Source organism: Solea senegalensis, linkage group LG12, assembly GCF_019176455.1.
Source record: "Solea senegalensis isolate Sse05_10M linkage group LG12, IFAPA_SoseM_1, whole genome shotgun sequence".
NCBI classification, from domain to species: Eukaryota; Metazoa; Chordata; class Actinopteri; order Pleuronectiformes; family Soleidae; genus Solea; species Solea senegalensis.
This window is the reverse complement of record NC_058032.1, coordinates 4709526-4733667: the sequence shown is the minus strand read 5'-3', so window position 1 is coordinate 4733667 and position 24142 is coordinate 4709526. Positions and strand designations below refer to the sequence as shown.

Sequence of the window (24142 nt, the reverse complement as noted above, 5' to 3'; positions counted from 1 at the left end):
ACCAACCGTGTGTGTGTTAAGGACCTTTTCTGGCATAAACACACGCATTGTCAGGACCCGTAGTCCTTCATGGAAACCAAAATCTGGTCCCAATGAGGCAGAACCTCATTTCTGAAGGTCCAGGTTAAGTTTAGGACTAAGATTTGAATTGTGGTTAAGGTAAGGGTTGGGGTTAAGGGTCTTTGTTAATGGTGTTCAAATGACTGTAAGTCAATGCAGTGTCCTAAGAAGAATAGCTACACTAACCATGTGTTTGTGATGTGGTTGCTGTGTTTTTTTCAGTCACAGGTTCAGGATCAGGTTTAGTGTTTGATGGCAGGGAAAGTCTTCATGGCAGATGAGCATCCTCCTCCTCCTCCTCCTCCTCCTCCTCCTCCTCCTCCACCTCCTCCTCCTCCCTGCTCTGTGCTTTTAGCCTCTTTACAGTGCTGCCTTGTCTTATCATGTTCAAGCAGCATTGTACAGGGCTATGACAGCACAGAGAGCTAAGCTGCGTTTCCCTGACTCCCTGGACGGCAGACAGCAAAATGACATCATCCGTTTAGAGAGAGCGAGAGAGAAGCGAGGAAGGACTGTGTGTGATCTTCAGGGACTGTGGACACTGCACAGACTTTGGTTCTGCAGCAGTCCGACACACACAAGAATCCACTGCTTGTTTTTTTTTGTTTTTTTAAGGGTTAAAAGGAAAATGGAAGCACATGAAGTTCCCCCTCGGATTGAATTATTCAGTGCAAAGCCACGTCCCCCTTTGCAGCCACTACATTATTGAACCGATTAGTTACACTGCACTGTGCTACTTCTGGATTAGCCAGCGTGAGCATCTCATGTCACAGAACAACAGTCTGACATTTTACCCCCCAAAAATAAACAGGCTTATGTTTCGAAATAATCCAGACAGTTTTCTGAACACATCACGCCGCTCTCATTGACGGTATTTCCATCCTGCTTCTAATCATCTGGATTTAAGAAAAGATTCATTTTTAATGATTTTTCCCTGCACTGCAGCCTTAATCCAAACAAACTTCTCCCTCATGTGTCCACGAGGAACTCAAATGTGTGATTTTATAATCGTTTATTAATGTTAATGCTGCTGTGTGGTCTATTTAAAATGTGTTTTTTCTATATCTGTCATCATTATAGCACAGTTAAAATTAAATAGTTCCGTACCAGTTACATCTGTATGTTAAGTAGTTGATTAATCATTTGAAATAAAACATGTAAAAGTACACATATATGTATATATACACATATATACATATATACATATTTATATTAAGTTGCAGTATATGTTGTCTTAAGGGAATTAAGGGTACACTAAATCATCCATGTATTTAATTTGTTTTCAAAAAAAAATTCTAATTATATCAGCACAGATTTCCACCTGAAATATTTAGATCATAGAGATTTTGACATTGATTTAGGTTTCCCCTTTTATTTATTCACATGTTTAGGTTAGTATATGCGGTTAGAAGAATATTTATGTATGTAAATATCTTGATAAAATGTATAGGTTTAGTTAAACCTGCTTTTCAAAAAGTATTCTTCCATATATACAGTAAGTAAGTATGTATAGTTAATGACTGTCTATGTTTGCTAAAGGAGCCATTAAAAATATCTGAAATAACGGATGCCCCTGATTTATTATTTAAATGTGTGCAAGTGTGTGTGTGTCACACTACTGTACAACTGATGTAACTATAAAATGAATGAGTCCAGTCTCCACTTTCAGGCCTTCTCTCCTTTGCAAATTGAGCCCTTGACTTTCCCTCTCTGTCCTGAGTGTCCGCTCTCCGTAAGTCTGTCTGATATGGGATTAGTGATGAGAGCTTTGTTAATGAAGGAGCCTCGTCACTAATTAACAAACAAGCTGAAGTTTACTTGAGGTGACGCTATAGTTCGTGACTCCTCAGTGTTTGAAGAAACGAAGAAATTACCCATTTATATAAAGAGCTGAAATTCACAGATTTTTATTACAAATTTGTTTTTATTCTTTTTTTTTTTTCTTTTTTTGTAACTAACAATGGCCATGGAAGAAGAGTCCTGCTGTGTTTCGTGTGTCTCTGCTTGTGTTTTAGTCCAGTTCAGGGTCCTAAGGTCCCAGAGAAGGAGGTGAGGGAGGGATTCTGGGTCAGGCACATGACAAAATCTCACTGGCTGCAGCTCACACAGGCCTGCAGACCGTTCTCGTTGCAGGAAGTGCACTTGAGGGCTTTGAAGGAATCCGTGAAGCAGTTGCGGAACACGGACATTTTGCTGCCATGGCACATCGGGCATGGGATGAAGGCGAAGCCCCCACAGGTCTGGCACGTCTGGGGATGCTGCACCCTCTGGGAAGTGAATAAATATCCTTTATTTTTTTTGTTTTTTAAATGATTCACACTGGAAAATCCAACACTGGGTGAAAAACCCAAAGTATGAGGGTTTAATTTTGTCTGAATGATTTAAAAGTTAGGTGAGACGATCAGGGACACTTGAATTCCGGCACAGTAAATATACATGAACTTACCAAGTATCCAGTTCAGTTCATCCTCTAAACACCTCATAAAATCTAACTTAAACCCGCTTTTAATACATTTAAGGCCCAAGAAAATCGTTAATCAAACAAAAGGTCAGACATTGGTCAGACGTCTTGTACTTATTCAAACTCCCCCTGGAGGATTTTCCTTATAAGCAGGTTGTTTTTCATACACACTTCACACTTGTGTTTTTAATTTGAAGTGTTTATTTTTCATATTATTTCATTTCTCTTTCTTGAAGCAGTTGCTTCATCCTGAAGTTAACGGGACACCAGAGGTGTTACGACCCCAGGGTGGTGACGAGGGTGAGTGTGAGATGGGTTGCAGGTGTGTATGTTTGTCTGAATGACATGTGTGTGAGTATTTAGGTGGATGCTGGGACCTAATTGGTCCTCATCATCATCCCAGCTGCAGTGGACTTCCCTTGAACCCACTCACAGTCAGACTCCCAGCAGACATTTTGTTTCTAAAACGGCTTATTTTATATTTTACTGGTGGTTTCCTGGATGGTTGGAACTCAACTCATCTCAAACGTATCCTTTTTCTGAACTGATTTCTTTCTTTTTTGGCATGGTGCTTTCTCAAGTGACAGCTGTGACACCCTTACTGGAGTGTAAATTGGGAGAGAAGTCTCAGTTTTAACTTCATTTTTTTAAAAGTTTTGACCATTACAAAGTTAAGCACATCATTACACAACAGTGGTTTGTGCTATGGCTCAATAAAAAGGTCTGTTCTCAAGCGGGCTAATCATTTTGACCCTGGTAGTTTTTGTTTTTTGTGGAATCATTTCAGTTTAAGTTCTAAAATAAACCTAGGATGTATGAAAAAGCTGTTTAACAGCACTTGGGAAATACCTTTTAAACAATAACTAATGATTTCATCCTCAACTGTAGAGTGCATTCAAAAACAACCGAGGTTGACCAAAGTGCTGTAGAGAATGATGCAATACAAACCAATAAATGTAGAAAGCATTTAAAAATGATACAGAGCAAAATAAAAGCACATAAAAGCAAAAGCAGGCCTATATGCTGTGTTAATATTAGCAGTGCATAATCCTTTGGATTGTAATTACGAGCGTTAAAGTTGGAAAAGTGTCTAAAGTCTAAAGGTTCTGTTCTATGATTACTGACTGCACTTTAAGCTCCTGACTGGGCAGAAACCATAGAAATGTCAATAAATGTTATAAAATGCAAAAGCTGTGAATGCACAAAAAGAAAAAACTATTGTCATCCATTTAATCACAAAAATGTATTGTTTTGTGTTGCTTTTCACACGATTAATTTGCTGCAGGCCATCACCCAAACCGTTCCACAGATTTAACCTCACAAACATTTATAAATACTTTTTTTGAAGTTAACATCTCTTAAATTCAAAATTATAATAAAATATAACTTTTAGTTTCTTGTTTTCTTAAGTTATGTTCACAACACATAACACAAGACAGTAAGATACCTACAATAATTATGCTAGCAGCATGCTAACGATGCTACATAGTGAGCTAACCACACTCCCGGATGTTTTTTCTGTTCTTTTCCATATTGTTGTTGGCATTTGTGTTTTTTCACACTTTAGTTTGCCATGAATTGAAAAAAGAGTTTATTATCGTGGCGCTTAAAGGTGCTGCTAAATGTGCTTTGTTATTTCATCTTGTCTCATCTTTGTGCTAAGCTAAGATAAGCTAAGATAAGCTAACCACCTGCAGCGGCACATTTAAGCAGACAGAGAGCAGGATGATATCTATGTTTACATCTAAAGGACAATGCTAATTGTATGCTACTTTCCAAAAGGTCAAACTATTGCTTTGATTTATAACATTGCAGATATACTACTGTACCCACAATTTTGCACAGATGTAGACAGGACTAAATAGTGAATGCAATGACCTTTCAACAGCCTGCAGTGAGTTAAATGTCATCACATTGTTCTCCTTTATTAAGGCTTTTGTTGGAGCTAAATACCAGATTAAAGTGAAAGCCACAGCGAATGGCAGCGCTTGTGCTTATGTGACTGGCCGCAAACTCAGTTTGTTCCGCAGATCAATATCACTGGTGCGTCTCAGACTTTGGACAAAAACGTGTTGCAAGCGGAATCAATAGCAAGCCCTCCATTAGTGACGGTCACGTATTGATGTACATGCATGTTTAACGTTGCATTTCGCTCATGTTTTATGGATGACGTGACAAGTGTGTGGGAACGACCGCTCCTGTTTGCCGCCGTCTTCATCTTCATGGCTTTGGGGCGAAGTGTTGATTTATTATTATGACTGTATAATCACCTCACGCTTTAATATTACATATGCTGCCTGAGCAAACATGACGTTCCGTCAGTCTGAAGTTATGAATAATTGAACGTCAATATGTGTCAAACCAAAGTGCTTGACTCGACCTGATTCACTGGGAAAATCATCCATTTTAATTATTCAGGGCGTGATTTCCAAAGCAAACCTACCTCAATTTTTGTCAGAAGGTCTTGAAGTTCCCCTGATTCATTCATACCAAGTATTTTCTCAGCACCCTGCAAAACAAGTTTAATCCCAGAATCAGCAGTGAACTCACTTAGACAACGACCGATAACAAATATCACAAGGAGGGAGTATCGTTGACGGACCCCAAGGTAGTGTCCATCGATGAACACGACAGGTAGTGAAGGAGGTTCTCCCACCCGTTTGCACCGCTCCTCCAACTCCTTCCCGTACTCGATGTCCAGAGCAATGTTCCTCTCCACAAACTTGACCCTGTGGTTCTGGAAGATCTTTCTGACCAGCTCACAGCGCTCAAACGTGGTCCTCACCACGCGGAAGCTGGTCGTGTAGATCACAATCCGCCCAAACTCGAGTGACAACTCCACCTATGAAAACACAGGAGTTTCCTTTAATACAGTGTATCTGCACATGTGGTGCAGATTAACCAAGTCTAGATTATTGTTTTTTTCTTCAGTGTGCTGTGCTAAAAATGTTTGCGTTAAGTAACAAAATAATAGTTTAATAGGAAAATCCCTTAGAAGATTCACAGTGAGCGAGTGCCCCTGACTACAGACTCCTTAAATCCAAACGTACTATGAACGTACTACGTGTATCTGACCCAGACAATCTCCTGTTGACAGGAAAGAGCAGTTCCGGTTTGTTTTTAAAGCTGGTGTGTATTTGGTACTTCTGCTTTCTTGCTGTAAATGCAGTAGATTGTGTTCCGCTTGTTGCATTGTTTGGAGAGTAGACAAGAGAAATTGATCCTATAATGAATGTTTTTCAGAGGTTTAACGTTTACTGTCTTTCTGAGGCACAATATTTATAAACCTAACACAAAAAGTAGACAATATAGTCTTCCTGTATGCTTGTTGAAACCAAACAGGAAGTAAGAATATACTGTTTATTCAGCAGCCACCACGGGATGACTCGGTTTGAATGTAAGTGTATGAGGAAATAATCCCACATCTGACTTGTTTTATGACCGCAGTGAACATTTTTCTTCTCAATCACTAGTTTCAGGTCTTCTTCAATAGAACATTATGTCAAATTTGTAAATTAGGTTCCCATTTAGAGGAGAAGACAATAAAGAACTGCATTATCAGACGAAACTGACGGCTAGAGGAAGTTACAGTTACAAAACCTCATCATGGTGCTGGTCAAGTTCACGTTTTTATCTGTTTCACTTTGACTATTCAGCTATTAGGGTTACACTTTCTGTCAGCGTGGTAAAGTTATATTATATTATTTTAGTGTCACTTATACGACACTTTTCTCTACTGTCCTCATTCATATCACTGAAACATTGTCTTATTTATATAACACACTGACCCTCTATAAGTATTTTATACATTAAAAACACCAAACAACACCCCCCCCCTAAATCTTTAAACTTTAAATGTATTAATTCTCTCTTCTAATTAATGCAGGCCATTCAAATGACTATACATTTGTCAATAATACAGTATGTTTGGATGAGTGGATTAAGTTCAAAGCTCTGCTGAACACAGCGCGCAATGATAAAAACATTATATGACAATTAAAAACAGATCAAACTAGAGCGACAAACACATCTATTTGTTTCTTGAATATGATGCCCAATATAAGTCAATTAAAGCATTAACGCGCACATAAGTTTTCCACTGAGGCCAGCTGACGTGGCTTCACCTTGATAAGCATTTGAACTTCACCCTTAAAGAAAGATAATCTCACTTAATCACGGTGAGAAGCTTTATCTCGCCTACAAGGCATCTCCGCCTGATATCACTCAGCAGTGGAACCGTTTCTTGGATATGACCTGTTCCTCCACCATCAGAATAGCAAACAGTTCTCTGTCCGTCGGCGGACAGTAGAAAGCGAAGCGCTGAGAATTCATTAACCTGATTAGTTTCTCGTGAAACTCTTAGCGAAATGCATCATCAATCTTTAATTGCTCTGCGACCTTGTCCTCTATTGTGAGCCTTTATCTCCCGCTTGTAGTTCATACCTGTAACTAGACTTGAGGACGAGGACTCGCAGGCACTGACGGGAACTTCAGGAAACCCCAAAAAAGTGATTTGATAAAACAGATTTAAACTGAATTCGATTAGACAAGGTCCAGTCAGGTGTAAACTACTTACACTGCTGCAACTGGGAAGGCTTTCAAACAGCGTCTGACCTGCGCTGACTTTGTGCTTGACCCCCCTCACGGTCCCATTTTTACTGAGGATGTTGACTCTCTTTGTGTTGAACATCCAGTCCTTGGTGGCCCCAGCGTACATGAGCAGCTCATCAGGCTCACACTCACTGTCATCCAGCTCCGAGCCCAGGTATCCGTACAGGTGTCCGTGGGGATCTCCACTTGTGGAGGGGGTGCTGGCCCGCTCGGCGTCAGAGCTGCTGGTGCAGTCGGACTCCAGGGAATCTGAAGGCCCCTCATCCTTGAACATCTCCTTCAACACCCGGCCACTGTTCCCCGAAGCCACGCGGAACCTCACCCGCTTCTGTGGCTTCTCCTGCTCTGCCGTCACTATCGTCGCCTCCATTGCGAACCCTCGGCTGTTTTACATGGTCCACGACGCTGCACTGTAGCTCCCTGCTTCTCACTCAGAAGTGAGCGCGCAGCTCAGACACACGACTTTGTTTCCCATGGATTACAACTATGTTTAATCCTGGCTGCTGCTGCTGCTGCTGCTGCTGAGGGAACAGATCTAAAAATGACTGAGTGTCCGTAAGCTGCCTTACACTCAGACTCACACTGCCAGTAAATAATACATGCATTTCCACCATGGCAACCCGGCAAGCTAAGCTCAAGTAAAATGATCGTTGTCTTTGAATTATTCATCGCAGTTTACACAGTTGTTTTTTTGTTTTTTTAACCAAAGCTAAAGCAGAATATTGCTAGCGACAGAAGTTACACAGTGAAGCTTTAAAGAAGGAAAATAAACAGCCCATAACATGACACAGTTAAAATGCTCTTGCTGCTTTTTATTTACTTTTTTTTTTTTACATTACATTGATATTGAGAGGTTTATTATTCTGATATCCATTTATTTTGACCATTATTGTATTGGTTTTTGTTTTTAATATACTGTGAATGTATGTGAGTTTAGTTTTTATTGAAAACAAAAATTAATGAATGAATGAGACGTGAGGTGTGTCCATAGTTCAACAAATACTAATAGTTTTGTCATGATATTTAGCACAGACACACATGGTTACCAGAAGATGAACAGACTTAATTGGAGCCAGCTTTCACTTAATTGTTGCCTTAATATTTAGTATTTAAGCAGACGTGCCAGATAATAATAACTTTTCATTTAATGCCATCATCAGATCAAAATTTTAATTTGTAAATCACTTATGAACAAACTTCACTTGAACACACACTTAAGTCATTAAATTGGATTAATATTGCATAAAGTTGCCTTGCAGAGAGACAAATGTTTGCATAGATATACAGAGTACACCCACAGAAAAGTAAACAGATACAAAACGAAGAATAAACGAAGAATAAATAACACATTTCTCCACAGACTCCGCGCTTAAAACGTTTTAAGACAATTAAGGCTCCATCTCAAGTGTTTTTTCTAGCCAGTGACCCATTTGTTTTCATTCTGACGTCGCGAAAGTGTGACATCTTCCACGTGCGTTTGATTCATGACGTAAGCAAGTGTGTAATCCCTGACTCTTGCTGATTACTGTATTACACGCAGAGTGGCAGCGCAGGTGTTCGCCGGCCCTGTCGTCACACACAGCAGAGGAGAAGAGAACCAGACCATATAATGTGTCACACTGACACAATACAGAGACGCCTCAGCCCCTGTTTCTGTGTCACAGGTGATGAAGCAGCTTCCCGGAGATGACAGCACGCAGCAGTGACAGTGCCGCTCTGTTTGAGTGCTGCAGTTTGTCTCCTGGGTAAGACACACACACACACACACACACACACAGAGTGTTTACATCACCCCACGCTGATCATTAGACAAAATCCATCTCAAGTGTCACACTAAGATTTAGTGACATCGTGAGACTGTAGTAGTAATACGAGTCTGGCTGCGGCTCCAGGTTTTATTGATCCACAGTGACCTTAACTCTCCTTTAAAGTCTCTTTCATTTTGACAACTCTACAGCAGCTATTACAGTGTGGCCTGCGAAGGCTCACTGTACATTAGTGCTGCTATTAGGCAATGTAAGAAACCATTCGGGTGTCTGCACTTTGCAAGTAGTGTCTGAGCAGCTGTATTTATTTGAACTAGTACTCTAGGACGAGGTTTTGTTGAGCTTATAACTTTTTGGTTGTTTCGAGGCTTTATGACACTAATAGTGTCCCCGCAATGATGAAAGATTACTGATGAAGAGCTGTTTAGGTTCTTCACTTGAAAACAAACTTTTCTGTTTCTCGCTGCTTACTGATATTCTGATATTGTATAAGTTACACTCTTGAATAGATATCAATATAATCCATCCAACCATCTTCTACTGCTTCATTCTCCACACATGAGGGTCATATTATAATATAATATAATATAATATAATATAATATAATATAATATAATATAATATAATATAACATAACATAACATAACATAACATAATATAATATAATATAATATAATATAATACAATACAATACAATACAATATAATATAATACAATATAATATAATCAGTTTTTGGATGAAGCTGATGTCACATCCCAGCTAAACAACAATGTTCTGTTCTAGTAATTGGAATAAAAATGGTAACTGTCTTTACACATTAATTTCATTTTAAGTTGTTTTTTATGTCATGGAGGAGCAGTCTCTCAAACATCCGTCTCCCAGAGACCCCATAGATTACAATAAGTAATGGGGAGTCAATTTCTTCACTTGTTTCTGTCAAAAAACATCACGTGAACACATTCACAGCGACACAACAGATGAGAAGATGAGTAACGATGCATCAAATATGCATGAAAACAAGCCCGACATGTGTCTGCCCTGCTGCAAACACATGCCGGCCTTATCTAGACTTTAGGGGGGAAACAACACCCATGTCATGGGAAGCCGTTTTTATCTCATTTCAGCAGACATGAGATGATGAACACTGCTTTTGAACCCTGTTTTTATTTTCTTCTGTTCAACGTTCTAAATAGTCTAATCAACCGCGGGAGTTTGTCTCTCAGTCTCCTCATCAGTGGTGTTAATGTTGCCTCGCCTGACGCCTCCGCTGCCATTAGAGAAGCCATTGGAAAAGATGAATCCTTTCATTGCTGTTTGTTTGCCCGGCTGAGTCAAAGAAAGCAGTATTTGAGTTTGTGCAGCTTGAGTATTCATGGATTGCCAGTGTGATCTTTACGCTTCACCTCTGAGTTGTTGCAATAAGACAAAATCACACTGAACAAACGTCATTATTATTACTAGATTTTATTAAGTCAACCCTTCGTTATGAGTATCGGTGAACAACTGTGAACCCTGCTCAAGAAAAATGACTCCACAGTGATTCGCCATTTGTGATTAACTGTCTATCAGAGTGCCTCATGCTTCCCTGACCATGGATCAACGTCCACAAGGAGGCACAGTGCAGGCAATTCAATTACAGCTGAACGTCCTCCTGCCCAATCACTCCCTGCAGGCAGAGGGAGGCAGCTGCCGGACTGATGATGGCTTGGTTTGATCAGTCCTTACAAACGGGAACAGTGATTAATCATATAATCAATGACATGCTGATTCCCGCCGAGGTAATAACTGAGGTATGATGACCAGAAACAACCTGTCAAATATTATGAGTTTATTGGGCTGAGCCATCACTCTTTCAGCAGCTTTGCCTCCACAATGAGTTATGTATCTCCAAATGCTTTTGAGCGTTGTAGTATAATTTTTGTAAGCAACCAAAACAACTTTATGGCTATTTTCTCAACCTGTGAGAGAACACTTAGTCCTTCAGTTTGTCTGAAATTCACAGATGGGGATATTAAGTTGTTACCTAAATGGGTTTGAGAGTTTCAAAACAAAAAACAGAGAAAAGAGTTGCTGACCTATAAATGCATTTCAACTCATCGCATACAGTTGATCTTTTCTATTCTTTGCAGCAGCCAGCCAAAGTAAACATTTACAACGAAATATCATATGAAGGAAAGAGAGAAGAACAAAGGTGAGAGAGGAGCTGAATGGTGAACCGATGTGTGTTGTTCTGATTTTTTAAAAAAAGAAATAAAAATGTCATGCTGCGTGTAATTGATACACCGCTCTACAGAAGTAGAAACGGGTGCAGCCGGTCGAACGAGTCATTGTCATGTCTGGATATGCTACAAAACACAACAACCAGCACGCACACACACACATACGTACAATGAAGAGGCAGGATTCTTGCCACTGTTGCTTAGCAACGGTGGGAGCTACAGAGCCAAATCCCCATGATGGTGAGCTGATGTTGAATTAGGTGGAGTGGGGGGGAAGAAAGGGATTTTTTTTTTGTTTTTTTAGTGAAGATGAGTCTGTAGCAGACACAGGAGGAGGTGCACATGTTCATGTCTTCATTTCTTATTTCTGGATGATGCTATGTAACACAAGCCCCCTGTGTTTATGTTTAATTCTCTTTTTCTTCTCATGGACTCACTTGTTCCCTCATAATATTCAAAGAAGTATGTTTATAATTTTTAAAGATAAGCACAGAGATCAGATTTGTCTGTCACATAAATGTTTCCCTTATACGATATACAGGAAATGAGAGTGTGCACTCACAAATAAGGAATCTACTTGTGAATAAAAATGCACACAATCGGGACACGCAGCTAGAATGAAATCCTTGCCAGTGCAAAAGTATACACATGAGGAAAAAAAAAATGTGGCGTGAAACTGCACTTCTCTCAGGCAACTGCAGTGGTGCTGCTGCTGCACAAATGCTGTCTCCATGTGTCATTTGCATTTCAACTGCAGTGGCTATGAGAACCCCCTTTGATTTATTGAATGCACAGTGACTGTAGCAGTGCAGAGCAGAGGAGAAGGCTTTTGTCTTTTTTTTTTGCAGCTTTCTTCTTTTGGTTTGCATTTATGTTTGTTTTCCATGTGTTCTATTTTTGGAAACTTGTGTGAGTGACACACCGATGAGGGATGAAAAGCAAGTCGAGTAAGTCACCCTGGATTAGACCTGCCACTGAGCTATTCTCTAGACTATAATCACATAATAACACAGTGACTGATTCAAGTGTCTACTTACAACTACTCCCCAGGCCTGTTTTCATATGTTTTTGAGTTTTTATAGACAGGACTGATCATTTTATTCCTTAGTCTATAGGCGCCTTAAGTGGCAGGCGCCATATTTCTGCCACATTTTATATTCAAAAACATTCCTAATCAGAAAATGTAATGTAAGGTGACCCCTTTGAGTAACATAATATAGGAGTTTTGGATTTAATGAAAGTGTTTCTTGACTAGCAAACATATTTTAAACCCTAAATACTCAAATCAAGGTTGCTCTAATGTGCCTTTGTTGTAACACTGTGGTCAACAAAAGCGTAGATGATGATATTAGTCATTTAATTTGACCATATCCCACCTTGTAATTCAGTAATAAAATGTAATTTTATTACTGAATTACATTAATAAAATGTAATTTTATTAATTCAGTAATAAAATGTAATTCAGTAATAAAATGTCAAGAATATTTAACTTACATTGTATTGTAAAAATGTGCTTGGTGGCTTAATTTGTAAATGCTACTTTTTCACTTACTGAACCTGTATTGTTACTATATTAGGTTTCATTTCCCTCTGCAATAAAGTGGTGTAAAGGAACACAGTTGCATTACATGGACAAAATGCACAATATATAATGAAGAAATTAAATTGTTTAATAAATCCCCCCAAAAAAGATCACAGCATATTTTTTCAGTTACTTGAAGAAATAACACCTATACAATAGTTTATCTAAACAAAAAGGGAGTAGATAAATAGATAGAAAATGAAATAATGAGAATCAACAAACGTTGTGAGGTATCGATGTCAGTATAAACGTATTTCCTGCATAAAAACTATTAGTAATCGTACTGAATGTTGCAATGTTGTCATTTTCTAACGCTGCAGTAAGTATTAAACATTAATAAAAACTACATTATACATATATATAAAGACAGATTCAGTTGTGGTAACCCTACTCCCACCCACAGAGTACTATTATTGTGTCTTCGATCTGTGAACAACGCTTACTGCAGAGGGGGGATTCACACCAAACAATAAATTGTTGGTCGCTTTTAAAACCTGTATGCGTCTCAGTCGTAAATGGACCCAGTAGTAACGGACATTTGACTTTAATATGTTTGCGTGCATGAAAACAAATTGCCTTAGCAGCGGTGAAATGTCGATGTATTCGTTTGTTCGACACCCCCTCTCGCTGCGGTGAATGTGGTACAGTCCATATTGTGAAGCGGCACCATCCCTCTCTCTCCAGTGTGTGGTAAATCCGTTTCCACTCCTCCAAAGTGACGGCGTGTGTGAACTCCCAACTCGGCCGTGTGAACCGGGATGCAGGGGAGGGGAACCATGATGCTGCTGGGCTTCTGAACATGGTTCTCTTACCACCGGGAAACCAATGTTGGCTGTATCTCTTAACATATATCTCACTATCAGCAGTACAGCCCGCATGATAGAGCTCCCTCTGCTGAATTTTTGCCGGGTTTTTTTTTTTAATAAAAAGAACCTGACGTTTGAGTAGGAGCAGCAGCCCCGCAGGGAGAGGAGAACTATCGGCCGCTTGACAGGTGCCGTCGCACGGCTCTGCGTGGAGCGATGCCGCCCGTCCAAAGAACCGTGTCCGATCTTCGCTCGCGGGCGGAGGGTATGTAGAAACAGTTTTTCTTGGGTGTTATGTTTGAGTGATGTTTGAAGACCACATTCACCATTCTACCTTTGTTATAAGGGCTTATAACAGAAAGAGGGCCGACCGGCAGGTCACTGGAAGTACAGTAACTTGCTAGCTAAAGCCGTAATTATAAACGGAGCAGGGGTTCAAGGAAACCCCGAGGGCGGAAGCTTTCTAGCACGTTTTCCAGGGAAAACAAACAATCTCCAATTTGTCGTCGTATCAGCCGTTGAATCACAGGGGCTTCCCCAGCTATATGCCCTGTCAGAGGGGCATCTGCAGCCTGCATGAAGCTTCCTGGGTCTGCTGTAGGATATGGTGCAAACCTGGTACCTATAACCAGACTGGGACACCGCACCCCGCCGCCGTTCCCCGCCCACCACGAAAGATGGTCGCTGATAAAAGTAAATGCGAGTTTAGTTACAAAAAAACGATGAAAGGGAGAGCGTAGAAATGTTCTGTTACAGTTAAAATTCACAGTTTTTTTAAGCAAAAGCTGTCAAATTCTACTAGATTACCTGTTTAATGCACATTTTCAATGTGTGCACTTAAAAGAAAGACATTTTTCTTCTTCTTTTTTTAAATATCATTTAAGATTTTGCGCTTGTGATGGAAATATGGCATATTGATGAAGGTTAAATGCCAGCAAGTGCATTAGAAACATTGAGTGGGTAAAAGGTGATGTTTAGATGTCATTCATGTGAAGCATCACTCCAGCTTTTGCATTTCACTTTGCAGTGAAAATGGTGGGATTGGCGGATGACAGGGTGTGTGTGAGCTACAGTTGGAAATTGTCAACTTTGGCGAAAACTTTCGCCTTATACCATGGTGTGAAAACCAATCAGCATTGAGATTCTCCGACTGATGTCACATCGTCTCTCTTGGAATCGTCAAGCGAGAAAGTCTTTGTACCTGGTAGACACGATCGATATGAATGCACACAAGAATACTATAAAACGATGATCTTGTGGTGTGAATGGCACGGTGCGATGCGAAAATTTGCATTCGATGTGACTGCAGCAGAAGAAACAAAGGTTACTGGGGTGATTGATGGAAAGTGTCAGGAACTATTGTTGCTCTTTATTTACATCTTTTGTGGTGAACTGGAGTTTAGAATCAGTGCAATGATTACAATGAAACCCAGGCAATCGTGATGCACTTATGTTAATTTCAAAATAGTGTACTGTAATGTAATGCTAAACCTTCCAAACAGGAAGTGCAAATAAAATTTGCCTATGCAGTCATCGTTGTGGAGCACAAGACAACTTTCCTCCACTGACAATAACAAGTGTCCTGGCATCTATGGTAGCATGGGTAGAATAATCCGTCCATTGTCATTCGGCTGGGTCCTTCTCCTCTTCACTGCACCAGTAACTTTCCACTGCATCTCAGTTGTTTGTCAGTGAACGTGGCTGCAGATACATACAGTACATTGTTTAAGTGACATGAATACTCACACTACAGGGCGTGTTGGTTTTATGGATTAAAGGCTGGGTTGTAGTTTAAAATGTTAAGGTGTATTTGTTCATCCAGGAGAGCACATATGGTTTGACTCATGCACAGCCACAGCTTATTGCAGGCTGCAGGTGTGCAGTCTGCCAGTGTTTCTTTATGAAGTCTTTAAATTGCTCCTCTCACTGTTTTGTGGCTGTCCATGAACTCTGACCTCTCTGGATAAGTGAAATAATTTATCAACATGGATCAGTAACATATCACAGTATTATTTATATGATGCCCACTGCACCTTCAGTCAGTCTCTCTCTCTCTCTCTCTCTCTCCCTCTCTCTCTCTCCATGGTAAATTGAATGGCGCTTGTGTGGTTTGATTTTGGATGGTCTGGATTTGATTAATTACAGTAGGGCTCGGTGCTAAAATTCCAGTCTTGAGTTATAGCCCTTGAGTCCATATTTTCTCTTGCCAAAACAGGCAACCTATCATCTTAAAGTGAATTAAAAAGAACTAGTTGATTTACGTTGAGTAATGCAGTAACTTTGCTGTATGAGACACTCGAGTACGTTTCCTTACAGGAAGTATTTCTGAGATTTGTCATTTGACTCGAGAGAGATTTCATTGCACCCATTGTGTAAAGAAAATGGAGACAGATGCAACAGGCATTTTTTTGTCTGGATGACCCACCCACCATGGCATGATTTGAAACCATTGTATTTTAAATAAATGAATTAAAGATGATGTGAAGATGATTTTTTTGCCAAAATCAGAAAGAGGTTTTGTCATTCTACTGCAACAACAAGTGCCTAATATAGATAGTAAATAAACCCTAATATTGCAGGTGAATATACTAGCCCTAACGAATGTTATTGCTGATCAGATTTCAAAAGATGTAATCAATCGGTCGAAATCAATCGGTCGAATCTGTGTTTGTCAGGTCATATTAGGTTATCTAAACCCCGCCTTGAGCCCACATTGTCAGTATTGATCATTTCTACTTGTCATCCATATTTCCAGCATGTGGCCTTGATGTCATCGTCCCAGTTTCTTCCAACTACTAAAAATATAACAGTGAATTTTTTTATGTGACGGAAGAAGTTAGGTTGTGGTGAGATCATTCCTTTCTAATTTATAGCTACAGGACAGTTATGTGTGATTGATAATCAATATCTCGTTAAAAGGTATGAAGGGAAAAACCCTTTACGATCAAGGGTCATCCTTGGTCTGTTAGTAACATACCTACCTATTTAAATGATGAAAATAAAGTAGATGCGAGTACAATAGTAAAACCCATGTTTGTGCATATAGGTAAGATGAGTTTCTCCTGAAATAATTCTTTGTTTATAAAAAGGGTGTGAGCTGTGTGCAAGTCCCAGTAGACATTTCACATCATCCTGTCATTGCACTTGGTGGAGTGTTGGCTTTTAAAATGCTACTTAAACTCTTGTACATATGAACAAATTTGTCATCCAGTGCACCACATATCCACCTGCTTGAGATCTAAATAATTAAACACGAAGATAGATTCCATTGAAAACTGTCGATCAATGTGGCTGCTGCATTCACAAGAGCAGACGCATGAATTATGCAGTAGCTAATACCGTCACACCAACGCCCAGCTACCACACACAACCTTTTAAGGTTACCAAGAGCAAACCAGTGTGCTGTTTTCCACTTGGTGTTCACTATCGTCCCCTCTTTCACCACATTTTCCTCCCGAGCCTCTTTCTGGTGACAGGTTTCGATCACATCCTTTACCCTGCCAAGTTCACGACCTATGCTAATGCTCCAATATCAACATTTCCGGCCCCATGGCGCCATGTTTGTATTCATTTGGCGGCTATACTATGTCTGCTTTGCAACATTTCTTTTTTTGGCTGTTTTGATAACAACCCAAGTGACCTTCCCACCCTTCACTTTTATTTTTTAATCACCACAGTGCATCAGGCAGGCTTCCATCTGTAAAGGGCAGTCCTCTGCCAGGCTTACCACTTAATCCATCAGCCTGACTGTCGGCTCTCAATGCTGCACACTCCCCAATCTTGCCCACCACGTCCTGCTCCAGTCCTTGTCACCCTCCACTTGTTTGCTGTGGAAACATCTGACATCACTGCCAGCCTCTGCCTGTGTGTGTTGCCAAAATAACCTTATCTGGGACACTTGAGTTTGCGAACAGGTGACATCAGTAGCTATCATCATGTTTTATGTGCGACGCTTCTGTGACAGACAGACAGACAGACACCTTAAGACAATGATGACAGGCCTAATACCGGCTTCCACTCACAAGTTGGGAAAGCTGACTGACAGAAGCCCCTCAAGTTAATGCTATACAGATGGCTACAAGCATCCTGTTTGCTGTCTTAGCTTGCGTATTTATCCAAAGACAGATCAAATCCCCTCTCACAATTGATACTTAAGGTGAAGATAGGCAGGTAAGCCTGTCCGGTGAGAATAAATCTGTCGTGTGACGGAATGCTTGTCCTTTTAAATCGGCAGATGGTAGAAGGTGTTCTTGAAATTCTGATTGCACACATGCAGGCTTTGAAAGACACCAGCCTACTTCTTCTTTAGGCTGTATATGCATGTCAGGCATTATACGGGTGCAATTGTTGAATGTTTTTTGCGTGTAAGTGAACCAGGATGTTCCCTCCTAGCATTTCAATATCACCAGCTAAGCCTCAGTCTGTCTAAATAGTGGTAACAGCGTTGGGAGGGAGACTGGAGGGGATAGAATGCTTCCTTCTGAAGGGATTGAGGGCTGCCCGTGTGCCTAGTGGATCACTGGCTGATAATAATGTGGCACAAAAGCCCAACACACCACTAAATCCCCTGTCTGGGGCTGCCGGTGTGTAATATCAAGTCCCCTTAGGCCTCTCTCTATTCTGTCTATGTGCAGGCATGGGATAGCTCCTCTGCTATATTTTCTGCCTCCATCACTTACCTGCAGCCATTCTAATATGTGTAACTTCAGACACTCATTTTCCCTCGCCTCAGTCATTCTCCCCTGTCTGCGAAGCAAAGTAAACGTGGCAGTTCACCACGTGGAGGGTGACGTGAAACTGCTCTTGTGCATGTGTCTATACAAAGATGGACAAAGCATTCATAGCGTCTCTGATGAGATTGAGCTGAAGAGAGAAACTCACTGCTCACTGTATTCCAAAAAATTGAGATATTTTAATCTTGATGAGAAAAAAAAGGCACTTTGCAGTGGATGCGTGTTGTGGCCGTGTTGTTGTCATTTGTGTGCACATCTGATTCTGTATTTGCTGTCTTGCGTGTTCCAGGAAACAGGTCAGATGGAGAGAGGTTATGTGCTTCTCGACAGGAAAGCAACACCTTTGGTGGGTGGTAAGATGAAACTCTTGCTGCCCTTCACTTCTATAGTCTCAGGTTTGCAATATTCCCCCTTTTCCAGTTTTATATCCAACTACGTGTTGGTGCTGCTTCCTCAGATAGCTATACTGTAGGTCTTAAACATACATCTAAGACATCAGTGTCTGACACTTCTCTTCTCACTTCTTTCGGTTTCTTCCTTCAGTGGTCGCCAAAGCGGCTCATTTGCCTCCATCTTGCCCTATCTCTTGTGTCCTCATCAGTGTTTGACATTATGCAGTTGTGTAATAATGCGGTTTCCATGCAGCTCTTTGAAACGATCTGAAATTGTATACAGTCATAGCTGAAACCATCAAGGAGTGGTCAGAGATGGTACATCACTAATCTGTGCTCTGCTTTTGCTTTTTATGTGACTGAAAATGGATGTGGTGGTACTCTTAACATTTGTCTTTTTTGGTGGTTGGGCCAATGAAATGGTGCTTTCATCAATGCCTGTGCTCCTACCATGCAAGCAGTACTGTAATTGATATGGCTTTTAATAGACGGTCTGAGCACATTAATGTTGCTCAAGACTGGGGCCTGAATCAATAACAGACGAGGGATAGCATCCGTGATATGATTTCCTCTACAGACCTCAAGGGATATATGCTGTGTGTGTTGGGTACATGTCGTTCTGGAAGATGGAGGCGCTAGTTTAGATGCTAACCCCGCAAACATGTCAGATCAGGTCAGGGAGCATCACTGAAACACTGGGATGGATTAATTGTCATTGCTCGGGCCCTTTGGATATTGATAGAGATGTCTATAGTTCTTAAAATATTTGGATTCTGAAATGTAATAGTGATTATTTGTCTTCATTAGGGAGTTTCCTATTTTGAGTTTTATCAGATGCTTTCACATTAAAAGAAGGACTATGTTCAAAGTTGAATGCATTTTTAAATGTTTGACAGGCAGCAGGGTGTATCAGCCTTCGTCACAACAAATGGGTGAAAGGCATGATTTAGTAACTCCTCAAAATCTACATTTTTTTTTCTTTCGGCTTCTCCTTCTAAATGGGTCGCCACAACGGATCGCCTGCTCAGTGATCGACATATTTGATGCCCTTCCATTTATCCGGGCTTGGGACCAGCACTAGGTGCACACTGGATGTGCCACAATGTTGACATAACACTATGAATGACTATTTTAATTACTCTATTTCCTGTTGCCACCATATGCCATTCATAAAGTTGCACTCAATAGAAAGATTTTGGCCCCTGCAGATCCCACACCAAGCTAAACCAGGCCAGGCTAGGCCAGTTCTGTGATGTCACAGCAGGCCCCAGCTGTGTGTTGTTGTCCCTGGACTGTCCGTCCCACAGTAGCCCGCCCGCCTGAGCCTACGGGGGAGCAGGGCAAGGAGAAGGATTAATTCCGCAGCTGTCCTGTTGTTGTGAGTACTGCTTACAGAACTGTGATCTCATAAGCGACTTATGTTACTGTTGCATAGACTGAGGGTGCATCCATATCCTGCTCCAGGTATTCTCCCCATTCACAAATGTGTCTTGACTCTTGGATTACCACAAGTAGGCTGTATGTTTTCTGTCTACTTAAATATTTATGTGGAATAAATAAATCATATGCAGATCTTTTCTTTGATGTTGATGAGCAGATATGAATGGTGGATTGTGAGATTGAGAGACCTCTGTCCCAATATCTGGAACTGAGATGTAGAGCTGCAACTAATGATTATTTTCATAATTGATTAATCTGTCGATTATTTTCGCGATTAATCGTTTGGTCCATAAAATATCAGAAAACCTCAAAAAATGTTGATCCGTGTTCGTCAAACCTGGAAATGATGATGTTCTAAAATGTCTTGTTTTGTCCACAAACCAAAATGATTAACTTTTAATGATTTCTTTGTTATCCAGAGCAAAGAAATTAAGAAAATATTCACATTTAAGAAGTTTAAACAATCGGAAATTGCTTTAATCTTGAAAAAAGCTTCAAACCGATTACTCAATTATCAAAATAGTCGATTAATTTAGTAATCGATTACTAATCGCTGAAATGTTTCAGCTCTACCGAGATGACTGGAATAGGTATATGAGATAACCTTAAGTAAAGGTGAGCACTGATCTTGCTGAACTTCATTTTGTGTGTTGTGTGAGGCGTTTCAATGGGAGTCAAGGCACTCGATATTCATCCACATCAAGTACTTGGTGCAGTTTTCTTCACAAGCCTCTTCACTGTGGTGTGGTTTCTATCCATTTGTCCATGATAGATCAATGTCAACAACCCCAAGCTGTCTGCCCCCACCCTCCCTGCAATTATTGACCAAATCACATGGCAGCACAGCGCTGGCCAGCTCACGTGCCTCCTCATCAACACTTTATTGACCAGCCTACTGGCACTCGCTCATCAGTGCATGTTCTCTCAACACTTATACTGGACTCTGGGTGGACAAACAATAAGTCTCCCTACATTTTAATTTCTGGCAAGATGTATGTTATATCTCTTGTTTTAATCTTTACTGTGTAATCATCGAAAACACAGGTACTGACCCAAAGAAGTTGTAAAACCCTTTCTGATGTCACATTCTGCGATGATACAGTATACAAACCATATTTTGGGAATATGTTGTGTAGTGTTGATCTGTGCATTTGTTTTAATCTGTTTAATATTTAACCCTTTGCGTCATGTGCGAGGTCGTATTCTTGAGTCTTGAGTCGATAATGTTTCTTTTCCCGCTGACATTACATGTGTTAAATCTTGCTTATGTCGAAAGTCATGGCAGTTATAATTTTAGTGAATGCATTACTACCTAGAAATCTTTAAAATCGTAGAATCTTTATTCAGTTTTACGTGTGATCTTTATACTGTGATTAATACTACTACATACAAATGTGTACTGTAAAGTGTGTCATTGTAGACACACAGAAAATTGATGATAGAACATTGAAGTTCTAGTCTACAGAGATGTTGTAAGGGTTTTAAAGGTAGACCCGGGGAAGACCGACATACCTTGGCCAATGCTTAGTCGTGCTGGGCTGAGTTTTTTCACACTGGGCATTGTCTCCCCAAAAAAATACATGTCCCCTTGTGACTATTGTTCCACCTGTCTCTCTGTTGGCTGACACGAGCAATAATCTGACACTTGGCCTGCATCCGAACTCATTACAACACTTGGTGTCATTAATCCCTTCCCTGGAGTCTTACCCTGAAGAGCTTCTGTCCTCCACTGCTACTAAGATTTATTTGTTTGCTTGTTGCTCTTTCCATGCCTCTTAGATAGTTTTCATACAGGGAGTCAGTGTGGATGATGTGGTGGGTCCATTAATAGATGAAGGGTGTTGTTGTTGTGAAGCCTAATACAACGCAGATTAAGAATTGTGTTCACAGTGAGTATCGACATAGTTTTCCATTCTTGTCCTCTGTATTCATGTCAGGGTAGTTGAGCCTTGAGAGGCTTGCAGTTAATGAAATTAGTGCAGCGAAAATGCACAGTGTCCACCAGGGAACATTAAGAGTAAATCCCAGTGAGACATTTGTGGAAGTGGCTGAGTACATCATCCAAACAGTGTGTTAGTATCTGGAACTGGATACGGGGGGAGGGAAATCCATGAAATGCTTCTGTGGGGGAAACAGGGGGAGGCTATTTTGATGATGGAAACTCCTCCAACCACCTCTAGCCTCTTGGACTGTAGTGTTACCCCATCAGGTTTGGCCTTGTGTGCTAATTTTATATTTGGATACAATTACAGGAGGTTGCACACGGAAGGTTTCTGTTGTGTTTTGAACTTTGAACCTGAATGTTATGAGCTGTTAACATAAAGGATTCAAACTGCTACAGCTAGACTAGAATACAAAATAGAACTTAGCTATAGCCAAAAACTGTTGGAATTTGAATTATATGTCACAGTTATTGTCTTCCCATTTTCAGTAGTAAACCAATTATCTCTCAAATGTTATTGATACATTAAACTAGAGTTGGAGAAAAAATATTCATCTATTTGGATATGAAATATTTCTATACCCTGCCAGGATATTGTGTGTTGAACCACAGAGCAGTATGGTTTATACATTTTCTTTTGTCATCGGATCAAACCTGGCAAAGCAGGGAGCGACACAGGACCAAGTTCAGCAGTAGCATTAGTAGCTTCAACTGGTGCATTGCAGCACCTGGCCTACCCCAGCATCAAGTCTCTCCTGCTGCGAGGGCTCACTCTCAACACAGAGACGCAACATCAGTCACAGCTGCTTAGCCTGCTCCTCTGGCCTGTTATTCCACATAGCATTGATGCTGCAATCTGTCCCCTGTTTTCTCTTTGTCATTGCAGACACTTATCCCTTGATTACTCAAGCTTTATCAAGATTTTGTTTTCTCTTTGGCTGACGTTTCTTTCATGGCTCCATCCCCGTTGGTCATGTGCCTGTCGGTCGTAAAAAAGCTTTACAGCTAATTCAGCATGTTGAATCACGTTTGGCATCTGTTGGTGTGCGAGATCACTCGTAATCAGGCTCTCTAGCTCGAGCTAATCGGAATATGAGAAGGGACATGGAAATGACCTAGCAGGTAAACAACTTGCAAACATGGCACATGTCACATACTGTATGTGAACCTTTTTGACATTTGGGCAACTGTCAGGGCGATGGTGTCCCAGGCTTAAAACACTGGCCGTAACGCAAATTCTAAAACACCTCACCTGTCTTTGTCTTTCAAGATCAAAAAATCACATCAAAAAACAAACAAACTTCCATTTAATATTTTATGTTGTGGACACTGGGCGTAAACAGTATTTTCATCCTTTATGAATAACACATGTCATAATCACCAGCAGTATGGTAGGTTTTCCTACCTAAGCACCAGTCATCGCTGTTTAATCCCCTGTAGCTGCCTGGATCCACTCACCCTTTTGCCATCAGGCTAATCCAATAAACCCCTATACTGACGTCTTGCATAACAGGACCAGGATAGCCAGCCTATGTTTTCCCCGGTGACCAAGTGACTGCAGGGTGCACTTTAATTTTAGCCCCGGAGCATATGCTAAGGAGAGAAGCTATCAGATGCTTGAGATAATGGTTGGAAGACGCAGTAACTCTTTATGAAGTCGACTAGATCATTAAAATAGCAAGAGCTGCAATTTCAAGGTTTGTGTAACATGAGTTCCAAAGAGCAAAGTGTAAGGTGAGAATAAGAAGTAGAGAAAAAAGAGCAGAGAAAGTGGAAAGTGTTACTTTGAAGACTGAGCCTGCTTTCTACTTTGTTTCCTCTTGACATGACAAGAGAGCAGTGCTGTGGGCAGGGGGGTCAAGGTGCAGGTTGCAACTGTGGCATCCGGTGGAGATTCTCGTTACACTATCCCATGACACTGTGTTTTGTTGTTGTTGATCTTTCCTCTCTCCCCCTCCCTCTGTGCCTCAGAATGGACAGTCGTTCAATTTTTAAACTCCAAGGATTTATCTGTAGATGCTGCGCTGTGTCTAACCTCACCTCACCTCACCTCATAACCCCCTAACACCACCCCTACTAATGCAAGTTAGGAAAGGCCATCCGGCACCCAGTTGATCACATGCGTGCAA

General features: G+C 40.7%; 2 protein-coding genes across 8 annotated transcripts in view; one reads left to right on the top strand and one right to left on the bottom strand.

Moving 5' to 3' along the window:
- Positions 1-558: 558 nt before the first annotated feature.
- Positions 559-7638, bottom strand: grxcr1a (glutaredoxin and cysteine rich domain containing 1 a). The gene is made up of 4 exons (XM_044041177.1): positions 7098-7638; positions 5124-5363; positions 4965-5030; positions 559-2327 (listed from the first exon to the last, which is right to left on the bottom strand). The coding sequence occupies exons 1-4, from the start codon at positions 7500-7502 to the stop codon at positions 2148-2150; spliced, it is 891 nt and encodes a 296-aa protein (XP_043897112.1). The 5' UTR covers positions 7503-7638; the 3' UTR covers positions 559-2147.
- Positions 7639-13383: 5745 nt separating this feature from the next.
- The window catches only part of atp8a1 (ATPase phospholipid transporting 8A1), an 89382-nt gene continuing 78623 nt past the window's right edge, over positions 13384-24142 (top strand). For all 7 annotated transcript variants that reach the window (XM_044040225.1, XM_044040227.1, XM_044040223.1 and 4 more), the window contains exon 1: positions 13384-13771. In XM_044040225.1, the coding sequence (XP_043896160.1) occupies positions 13723-13771 (49 nt within the window). In that variant the 5' untranslated portion in view covers positions 13384-13722. The remainder of the gene's footprint in view (positions 13772-24142) is intronic.

Coding starts and splice junctions, on each gene's coding strand:
- grxcr1a (XM_044041177.1), bottom strand. CDS start 7,502: ATGGAGGCGACGATAGTGACGGCAGAGCAGGAGAAGCCACAGAAGCGG. Junction 5,364..7,097: donor GCCTTCCCAGTTGCAGCAGT/GTAAGTAGTTTA, acceptor GTGTTTTCATAG/GTGGAGTTGTCACTCGAGTT. Junction 2,328..4,964: donor ACCTTCTGACAAAAATTGAG/GTAGGTTTGCTT, acceptor TTCACTTCCCAG/AGGGTGCAGCATCCCCAGAC.